This window comes from Sinohyriopsis cumingii, unplaced genomic scaffold (genome assembly GCF_028554795.1).
Source record: "Sinohyriopsis cumingii isolate HCF-2022 unplaced genomic scaffold, ASM2855479v2 utg001237l, whole genome shotgun sequence".
Taxonomy (NCBI): domain Eukaryota; kingdom Metazoa; phylum Mollusca; class Bivalvia; order Unionida; family Unionidae; genus Sinohyriopsis; species Sinohyriopsis cumingii.
The window spans coordinates 1,225,000-1,236,348 of record NW_028315973.1 but is presented as its reverse complement, the minus strand read 5'-3'; the positions used below and the strand labels follow the sequence as shown (position 1 = coordinate 1,236,348).

At 35.4% G+C, this 11,349-nt stretch overlaps 1 protein-coding gene across 2 annotated transcripts; it reads left to right on the top strand.

Moving 5' to 3' along the window:
• The first annotated feature begins 4,716 nt into the window (after positions 1–4,716).
• On the top strand, positions 4,717–10,958 carry LOC149772706 (uncharacterized). 2 transcript variants are annotated; one of them, XM_089947450.1, is made up of 2 exons: positions 4,717–4,797; positions 7,302–10,958. In XM_089947450.1, the coding sequence occupies exon 2, from the start codon at positions 7,415–7,417 to the stop codon at positions 8,666–8,668; it is 1,254 nt and encodes a 417-aa protein (XP_089803576.1). In that variant the 5' UTR covers positions 4,717–4,797; positions 7,302–7,414; the 3' UTR covers positions 8,669–10,958. The 2 variants fall into 2 exon arrangements, with proteins under 2 accessions (XP_089803576.1, XP_089803577.1); XM_089947451.1 differs by lacking the exon at positions 4,717–4,797 and adding an exon at positions 5,886–5,966.
• The last annotated feature ends 391 nt before the right edge of the window (positions 10,959–11,349 follow it).

Here is an 11,349-nt window from a genome sequence, read left to right as displayed (position 1 = left end):
CATATGAATATCTTGCCAGACCCAATAACATCGTAGCAATATCAACATTTTCGAGACACGATTCAATATATATCATGTATAGAGCACTGTTCAATAATGCCATAATACCATTGTTAACAAAACCAAGCCGATCTAAAAGTCCGTATGCTGCATCATCTGCTTTTAAAAGTCTATCTTCTACTTTTATAAATGATTAAGCAGGTAAGAAATATCTGCTTGTATCTTGAACTTGTAATTCGATTCGACCACGCTGATTTGGTATACGTGCGTCATACGAATAAAATAGATAATCGCGTATAGGTTCATCTTTAAGAACCGGTGCGTCCATATCGAACGCTGGGTCGGATATATGCTTGAACATTTTTATTATAATTGTTATCGTCTAACACGAAGACCACTTCCTGCTATTAAACTTGCCGTTATATATGTTTTTCCTTTTCTTTCTCTGATATGGGAACACCAGTCAACTCTGATAGTTTTGATTTGCAGCTTGATTTATTATTTTACTGACACTTGCAGGCATAACTCCAGTACTGAGTAATTTTACTGATTGCGGTTTTCGTCTACTTAACCGTGCTAGTCTATCCTTTATTGTCGAAAACGCTTTACCGGCAAGATTACCAATAGCGCCGATTCCCTTCACACGAACAAAATCAGTAACTTTCATTCCTAGTTGTTTTACAATCTGTATTGCTTTTGGGGCTATCCTTCTAAATAGACCTTGCACAACATCAACGATTCCACCTCCGTAAGTTGCTTTATAGGCTGGTAATCGCGAATTTACTACTCTAACCATGATTGGTCCACGTTGAGCCTGATGTGTAATCATTTTATTTATTACTTACTTATCTAATCACTGTGATAGTCATCAGCAATTTCTTCAGTGAGAGAACGATAAACATTGATATCCATAATACCGCCATTAAATTATCTTCGACAAATATCACATATTTCAATAATTATTTCCGGTAAATTATTTCCAGCACATTTTCCTCCAATTAGAACTTTTAATACATCCACGTTAGAAAGAATATTGTTTGGACAAGCAATAAGACCACTTCCTCCTGACGTAGTTGAGCAAAGACCACTTCCAGTTGCTCCTTCCTCCTCACTTGTTGTTTCCGCTTTTGTCTCAAATAGTCTTAAGGGTGATCATTTTTCTGTTTTGCTTTTTTAAGTAGCTCTCTAGACTTTCAAGTTCCAGCATCAACATTTGCTGCGGTGAAGAAATTTATTGTTCTTCTATTTGTTGCTGCGGTGGAGGAAGTTGATATGAAGGCTCCTGCTGGGGAGGTTGTGACTCCAAATAAAATGTATTTATGTCGTCAATGTATTTATTATATACTTCACCATTACTTCTAGCTTGGGGTTTGTTATAATACACACGATATAACCATTTAAAATAACTATCACCGTTTATGTTAACAAACTTAGGTTTTAAAATTTCGGACTCGAGAAAAACTATCATATGCAACACGAGAGAAATCTTTATTTTTAACTTCTCTAAGTTTTTCAACAACACCTTCTCTAAATTTGCCAATCAGTTCAATATTTTCTTTTCTTAATTCAGGTTTAGGTACAATATCATTTTTTACATCGGCTATTTCAGTACGAACTTTGCCAATACTGTCAAGTATTTCTTCATCTACAGGAGGAGGTTGTATGGCAGCTATCTGAGTTGGAAGATCTCGTAAAATATTTTTTGTTTGTTTAGTTCTTTTTGCTATTTTTGCAGTTTGCTCAGCAGTTTGTTTTATTGCTCGAAGAATAACTTCAGTAGCTTCTGCAACTCTTTCAGTAACTTTTGTAACTGGCTTAAATAACTTTTCTGTACCTTCTGCATATTCATTTTGTGATTCTTGACGTTCTTGTAATTTTCGCCGGACAGAATCACAAACAGGAAGAAATTTCTTAATTGCTTCTAATCTCTCTCGAGCTAATCTAGAAGTACAAGATTCAGCACCTGGTGCCATTATTGATATATAAATAATGATCTAATTATAGCAGCAGAGGAGGCGCGACCTCAATGAGACATCTTGTGGGTAGACAAAAACACATACAAATTTCGACAAAAATAAAGTAACCCAATTAGAGAAACTCTCGTTAAAGTTAGAGGCTTTGGTTTGCGTCAGTGACCTTACTTTTTTGGTTCGTAGGAAGCGTTTATTTTAAGCAAATGACGTTTCAGCAAAAGGTCTGTTCGCCCCCTCTTTTGCTGAGCGTCGTGTGAGGTAAGGGTACCGGACTAGAAGAACTTATTTCTACCTACAACGCTTCCACTGGCGGGTATAAAATATTTACTTTTAATATGAGCAAAACAAACTAGAGATAACCAGATGCGCAAGATCAGCAGTCTACAATCAGCGAAGAAAGCTGAAGAGAATCCGGTTTCTCTCGCACCCACGTTGGCCAACCCAAGACTCGATCCCACACGGACAAAGTTGAGATGTAAGTGATCCGTAAGGGCGAGTGCTTTGGATCACTCGGCCACCAGGGACCTCGACTCAGAAGGAGACGAGGATGTTGATCGATATGAGTGTACCGTGATGACACCGGCACAGAAGTATACAGTTAGAAAGTGGTGGTTATGAACATGGAATAATTTATGACTGTTAAAAGAAGAAGAAAGAATAAAGGACTGAACTTGAATTGGAGAAGTATACACCACAGCGATACCCCGCAGAGCTGTCAGATAATATTCACACGATTTTGATATGAACAAGAGGTTGTCTTATTTAATTCATTATCACGTAGCGCCAGAGATCAAAGGGACTCTAAGGTCGTTGAGACTTCAAGACAGCGTCGCGATATGACTGAAAAAGTGTTAAAGCTATGTTAAAAATCCTAATACATACATACATACATACAGACAGACAGACATACATACATACATACATACATACATACATACATACATTAGCATTTCAGACAAGTAAATTTGCAGATTGTAACACTTAATGAAGCAGTAGCGTCTTTTAAATCAAAATAGGGAAGGTATGCATTACGTGTTCAATGTGTGTAAATCTTCATATTTGCATTCAGCTAAATATATTGAATCGAAAGAGTGCTGGAGTGAAAGTCCGTATAAACTTTACACACACAAGCAAGAAAAAATATTTTCATACAGAAGGGTCTGTGTTAACCACTTGGATGAAAAATAGAACGATGACTATAAATACATTTATTGAAGAAAGAAAAAAAGGTATTTTTTGAAAATACTCTTGGACTGAGAAAATAAAAACATGATATACGCGATGCTTTTAGAGAAATCTTGAAACGGCAAACACCTGGAAATATAACGTTTGACGGAGGAAATAGATTCCATCAAGCAAGTTAAGAAATTGACAGCTGTATACAGTGTATATGTTATATATATATATATATATATATATATATATATATATATATATATATATATATATATATATATATATATATATATATATATATATATATATATATATATATATATATGTATGTGCATATGTATGTACGCATGGGTGTATGTATCTGTATATATATGTGTATATATGTCTATGTGTGTATATGTATGTATATATATATATATATATATATATATATATATATATATATATATATATATATATATATATATATATATATATATATATATATATATATATATATATATATATAAATGCATGTAAGTTTAAGTTCGATATGTGACTGAAGCAATCCTTCCGACTTAAGGACTCGGGTAGCATGAAAGACTTGAGCTTTGCATGCAAGTGGAATATTTGTATAGAAAAAGGTTAAAACCCTGTTTTTGTAGCGATTAGTTTGGCATAGATAGCGACAAAAATGATATTGAATTGAAATTGAATTAGTGAATATATTCATTTATTTCAGTATATATGTTAATGATACATACAGACGAACGAGTGGTGAATACGGATGTAGATAGAAGATCAGTAGTTATTTAGCTGGATAAATGTATAGACAGACGGACGGACGAAGAAAGAGAGATAGATGATCGTTTCTGTGCAGATAAGAAATGTCATATAAATTATATAAATGTGTGTAACATTCGTCTGCTAGTGACACTTATTATAAAGGGAACTAACTAGTTAGACGACCTGGAACCTTGATGTGTGTAAATCAGAAGGGAACCGATAAAGCTTCGACAACTACCGTATGCTACCGGCTACGGCATACGCTTTAGCAATATATACACTTATCGACGAATCTGTCGGTGTTGTCGTCCACGCATATTGCAACGGTCAGGGCAACACGTTCAGAACCACAAGACGATTATGAAGAAGAAAAAAGAAAGAAAGAAAGAAAGATAATAGTTCCTCATTTATGAATCTAATAGCGCCAGACTTAAGTACATCCAATAATTCCGGTTGGCCTCTGTTGTGACGATGACTGTAAATCAATATGATAGTTATATATTATTGCAGTTTGCAATTTTGAAGAAACTTGTTTCAGTTTTCTACTCAACGACGTGGGCAATTTACCACTTCATGGTAGGTAAGACTTGTCCAAAGGCGCAATGTAAACAATCATTGTTGAATAAGTTACACGGAGACCACTTTTCTGATGTTTACTGCCCTGCGCTAAAATTACTTTTTTTTAAACGTATTGTGAAATTGTGTCGATTTAGCCCCTAAGATAAAAGGAGTTACATACAATTGTATATCTGATAAACTATTTTCTTTTCGCATGATACAGGGTATAGGAGCAATTAAAACTGTAACTCTTTCAAAGTTGGCGACCAGACATCATATTTTCCCTGAAAGTGTGGAATTTTGGTGTATAAGATACCTTAGAGAGGTATGTACGAATGTAGTAGTAAATTGAAATACTTTAAAATGTCAAACCACGATGTTGAATTGTATTTCTTTCGCATATTAACAAACGTATTTCATTTTAGAGAGGAAACTAGCAATTGTTTTTACCAGTAGAATAATAGTTCTTACGCTCAAACGTATTTGCAAATTTTGTCTCAGTGTCCACTTTTTCACATTTTTTCTACGCGAGAAAAATACTCAGAGGCGACGGAGAAATATAGGAGAGCAATTGGTTAGCCACCAAGTCGTTTCACTCTGAATCTTCATAGTTTCACACATATTCACTATTATTATTTGATTTCCCTATGTCAATTTGCTGGACAGGTGGTTATATACAGGATCTAAAATGTTGCCGAAATGGAATACCTTTGTATCAAGAATAACAGTTTCCGGGACAAAATATTTTAGGAGCAAACTGAATATAGAGCAGGATGCCATATAAACATACTCGTGCGCACATACGGGTTCTAACATGCGTGCTTAAAGCGTTGTCCCTTCATTTTACAACCTTAAACATTGGTTTTTGCGTGTTATCTCAGGGCCTTATAGGCGATACCATACAAAATCACGCCAAGACGATGGAATGAATCAATTTACTTATAATTTAAATGCCACGGATACATTTGACTTAATTAGGTGTATCTGTGATACGTGATCCAACTAAATTCTGGTATCATCGATCCTAGTACTACAATGTAAGACGTTTACCCTGCTATGTATGTTGTTTGGGTAAACGTCTTATTGCCTTAATAATTGGCGTCGTGTAGCATGTTCCCCGGTCCACTGACTGAGGAATGAGACGGCAGGTTTTCATGAATATGTCACACACTTGACAGCTCATATTGAGACTTTTACACAAACTAAAAGCCTAATTGCTTTGCTCAGGCTAAACTTATTCTGACGAACATTTCAGTTCCCTGGAATGCGATGGATGCCCGGAATGCAGAAGTCGGTTGAAAGATTGATAAGTATATTTAAAATATTAGTATATATTTGTTCGTTTCGTTAAAGAAATATTCTTCGACTTAAACCGACTTCGATATTCCCCTGCTCACATCGCATTTCAATTAACTGAATGAGTGTCAACGGAACTTGAAAACACATCCATTTAATTGTGTTAGAATTTGAACCCATTAGGGAAAAGATATCAGAGTAAGTATAGTCCGACTAAATCAATTAGACATTAATTTGTGGTAAAGTGTCAATATGGGCTACCAAGTGTGTGAGATGTTCCTGAAAATTTGGCAGTCGACCGGGAGACACGCTACACAACGCCGTTTATCTACGCAGTAATACGTTGATGCAAACAACATACATATTAGGGTAGACGTGTTACATTGTAAGATTACATCGATCCGAGTTATTATTGACTGAACAAACCTTTACCTAGAGATGAATGTGAATCAGAGTTTGAAGCATATGACATAAATTAATGTCTTGTAACTTAATCCAAAGGGTAACACTTTGTCACTAATAATTTATATTCCAATGTACTCTTTGCGGAAAATGAAGAGGGGAAAAAAACGTGTTCCACATAAATATTTTAACTGTATCGCATAACTGATATCAAAACAAATATCTTTAACTCATTTCAAAACGATGTTTCATATCAGTCTTAGTTCGAACTTATGTCATTTGTCGTGCTTGACAAATCTGAAAGTAAATTTACCTTAAATCGATAAGTCAAGAAATCAAGGATCTTGTTTACGTTATTTATATGTAAGCCAGAGTCAAAACGTAAATTGTCGGTGGAGGTGGTTTCTCTGCAACATGTAACTCAAACTGCAGTACTAGTAAATACCGATGGAAAAATTGATTAATTATTGCTGGCAAGGTGTGATAAATTACGTAATTACGAGCACATTGGCTCATGAAGATTCTTGGGGTATGTTAGAATGAACCTTCAACACCTAGATGAGTGACACTAACACCATATCAATTTTAAGTAGTTCCCATTGTATTAGTTTCCGACTATTTTACATGAAATTTTCAGTATGTACTAAAATTTAAATTTTGTTCATATGTGGTAAATGTTAAAAAAAAAAAAAGAAAACTTAAATTCGTCACAAAGTCACTACCATTGCGATAGATCAGTTAACAGTTTTCTAGTATTATTTTGTAGCAAAACAAAATCAGTTATTAATTGGTGTTACAGTCTTCAATGAGGTGGGTGATATAATTAGATTAAATTTGAAGAATTTCCAATGCATCACGAATAAGTGAGTGAGAAAGGATTTCTTTTACAACAAAAAATATTTCTTCTGTATAAGTATTACAGCAAGACAAAATCTACATAAATTACACAAGAACAACATAACAGATACATTTTTCCTTTCGATTTTGTTCATGTGGGCATCTTTCCATGTTTATATCCATTATGACGCAGCACGGGATGCGCTTGCGAGATCATTCCAGTGACTTAATTTTCGAACATTTATTTTGAAAGATCATATAAAAGGCTTTTTTAAAAATGATTTGTGCTTTCAGACTTGTGATACGGATGATACAGAGTGGGATGTGAGTCTCTCCAAGATCAGAGGAAGAGCTACTGCTCTCTGATGGAATAGCTAATTAGCTGTAGAAAAGCGTTTAAAAAAGACATGGCGATGTACTGGAAATCGCCATACCTCGGTCAGTCCGTAAGACACGGTCCGGGAACAGTGATTCTTGAGTTAGAAGACATACATTTGTTTCCTCAGTTTTATTATACTCGACCCTCAACAGGTCATCCCACATATTCTCGTCCATTGCGAGGGATTCTAAAGAACAATAAATGTAAGGACATCCAAGCGGATGGAAGAGCGTCGACGCTTACAAAATACAGATCCGCCGAAGGGAAACTGTCTCCGCGCTACTCTTTTCTAACAATCAACAACAAAGTTGCAGCAGAAATGAGGTTATCGCCTAGTTGGAGTCGGGCAGCAAATGCTAGTTCTCAAAGTTCTCCGAAAAGCAAGGGAAAAGGAAGAAGAGTTCACTTCAATGACAAGTTCTGTCGTCTACAGAGTCTGGAACAGAAGTACAGGATGCCGTTCTTACTGGATGACAGTGACACGTGTGCTTTGCATCCTAAATCGGACCATATCTCTAATAAATTGCTGAGAAGCCCGAAATATGAGACGGGTCAAGGACTAAATGTCAGACGATGCGAAAGTGGTGTTCGTCAGATACATTGTGAGTGCAGTCAATCGCAACTGGAAATGAGTTTGATTCATTCAAGGGAAAGGACCCCAACCCCCTCAAGGGACAAACTTCTGACCCCTACCATGGACCAAAGCTTCCCTCGGTCACAGAGTTCAAAGTCAGCAAGTGAAAGCCGACGACCATCAAATAGAATTCACAAAGATATCGAAGACTATTTAAATATTTCTAATGTCCTTAGATCTCGACAGCAGTTTAACAAGCAGTTCTTTACGATTCGTGGCAATGAGAAGAAAATTCATATAGCATGTTCTAAAAATGTTTTGAGTAAAAATAATGTCATTAAGTATGAGAAAAAACAGACCAGTTCAAATGTCATCAATCGCAACTCGCCGACTCGTAGGAAGACAACATTTGTTGGGTACAGCTTCAGGTCCTCGCCACTGCAGGACCAGCTTGTTGCCTCGACATTTTTTGAGACTAATCTAGACCATGTGTCTTCGCCAGATTTGTATTTCAAAGACGAGACAACTGATGACGAACAAAGAGAAAATGTATCTGATATAAAGTCTGATAGAGGCAGTATCCAAAATGGAAACGAGAATGCTCTAGGGTCTACCGCAGGTCAAAAAGATATGTTACTGGAGAGCAGAAAAGAGGAAATCTTGCAGTGGATAGAAGCGGTAGATACTGCACAGACAGAACAGAGGTAATACCGTGCTATATACAACAGTACAATCCAATTTACTTGGTTTTACCAAGTTACCTGAAAAAGCCATGTGTTATTTAAGTGATTCAAATCTGGTATCAGTGGACGAAATGTCCAATTATTACACTTTTTCTGACAACAGAACTGTTCATTTGTTACTGGGCTGACGTAGAAGAGTAATTCATTATCTCCTTACGTTTTTTGTTCGGTAGCCAAGATATTGCCTGTGTCGTAATTGTATAAAAATATTTTGAAAGCATGTCGATGCTAATTATGTAGACTAAAACCTAACTTCTAAAATGTTTACATTGCGGAAAACGTTCACGTCCTAAAGGTCTGAACTGTAGCTTATTATTAACCAGTATATATTCGTACGGTTTTTTGAGAAATGAATCTAGGCTTCCCATGTGTTTGTCCTTGGAAGAGTGGATATGTGCTTTCAGTGTGTTTGTCCTTGGAAGAGTGGATATGGACTTTCAGTGCGTTTGGCCTTGGAAGAGTGGATCTGGACTTTCAATGTGTTTGGCCTTGGAAGAGTGGATTTGGACTTCCCATGTGTTTGGCCTTGGAAGAGTGGATATGGACTTTCAATGTGTTTGGCCTTGGAAGAGTGGCTCTGGACCTTCAATGCTGAGACGTTGGCTTTACTTATAACGTTGGAATCTAATATCTCACAAGCCATTAATGATATTTACATAAAAAAATTCAATATTGGCTACTTTATGTTAAAAAAATGGTCCTGAAAATTTCAGAAGTCTTGCTTCAGTGGTCCAGAAATATTTAGCTTAATATTTTGGGATGGATTCTGGTTGCTAGTATTAACATCGTGTACTGACGATATCTTTGCAGCTTCAACTTTAAGTTGGTTTATTAATGATTATTTCGAAAAGTTTTATTCATGTATAATACTTAGGCCACTCTTTAGTGTGTGTGTGTGTGTGTGTGTGTGTGTTTTCCCAAACATATCTTTGGGCCAGATTTTATGATTTCTGAATGTCGGGAAAAGTCTCTTTTGTCTACAAAGTTCGATTTATGAACTAATTTTGTTCTTGAATCATACTTGTGCTTTATGTTTGAATTTTACACGAGTTCAGTGCAAAAATGAAAATGAGATGAGAAATGTATTTTTATTTGAAACTGAATTAGGAGTTGCAGCGGTCACAATAATCGTACTGAGTCGCCAAAGGATATGGACATAATATCAACTGGAAAAGATTTACTAGAAAAAAATATTTCCAAATCGGCAGTTGGCTGAAAGGAAGACAAAACAACGTGGTTTTATCGACTAGGAGTAGGATCTATGATATGGCGGATGACTGTACAAAACAAATAGCATCTATCATATGGCGAATGACTGTACAAAACAAATAGCATCTATCATATGGCGGATGACTGTACAAAACAAATAGCATCTATAATATGGCAAATAACTGTACAAAGCAAAAATCAACTATAATATGGTGAATTACTGTCCAAAAAAATAAACACCATATATGATATGGCTGATGACTGTATAAAAAGAACAACAATCATTCTATTGCGAATGAATGTACAAAAAAAAACACGATCTATGAATGGCTTATGACTGTTCAAATACAAGAAGCATCTATGATAAGGCGAATGACTATAAAATCAAACAGCATCTATCAAGTGGCGATTGACTGTACAAAAATAAAAATTTACCTGTAAGCACTTTAGTACGAAAATCCCAAATTTCTGAGGTTACTTGGTCTTGTTTCTATGATTGTGAGATGAAATATTGAATATCTAATACATTAAAATTACCGAAATAACAGTTAGAGACGTGATTGAAACATGCATTGCTTTTAATAATCGTTCACTAGTCAAGACTTACTCCCCCTATAACATTTCAAACATTTGTATAAGACGGTCTTTACCAGTCATTTTCTTCGATTTATATTTATCCTTCATGAGTAATGCAGACACAACTATGACGCAGGAATATAATTTCAGTAAAACATATTTTTTTATTATCGAATTCTCTTTGACATATTTTGAGCAACTAGAGTCATATAATTTGATTTGTCAATTGTAACTGAGAATAATTTGCCTTTTTAAGTGTAACTGAACTTATCCGTAATGTCTTTTACTCGCATTTTTAATCTTATCCTAAACAGATGGCGGTAATAGCAGATATATTGATTTTATGCAGAGTTATACTTACCAATCAAGCTCAATACAGAGTTAGAAAGGATCCTTTAACAATGGAACAAAACAAAATGGATGCCGATTCTTACGCAAAGAAATAAAATTCGCTGTAAACCCCACCTCGACCATTTGACTTTGTTTACTTATTTCTTCTGTCTTTTGTTTTCTTGTTTTCTTCTCTACCACTATAAGCAAGGAAGCGTCCTACTAAAACGTTTTTTGTGTGGAACTTTATTATATTTCTTTTCTGTCATTTCAAATATTTTGTGTGAAATTGAAACTGTATCATACGATTTTATAGTTTGACAAGAATAACAACCTTTTGACATTTCATTACCGTATATATTCGCTTGAATATCTAATCAAATTACAAATAGCACAGATCATGATCTGTCGCAGTATAATGCGCCAGCAGATCAGGGTCTGTGTTATTTGTTCTTCTGATGACTTCTAACAAACTGTAGAGATCCAGATCTCTGACAGCGCATAATCTATCGTAATGTCATACCAAGAAGC

Bases quoted from the DNA above. Each gene is read 5' to 3' on its own strand.
- LOC149772706 (XM_089947450.1), top strand. From the start codon at position 7,415: ATGGCGATGTACTGGAAATCGCCATACCTCGGTCAGTCCGTAAGACAC.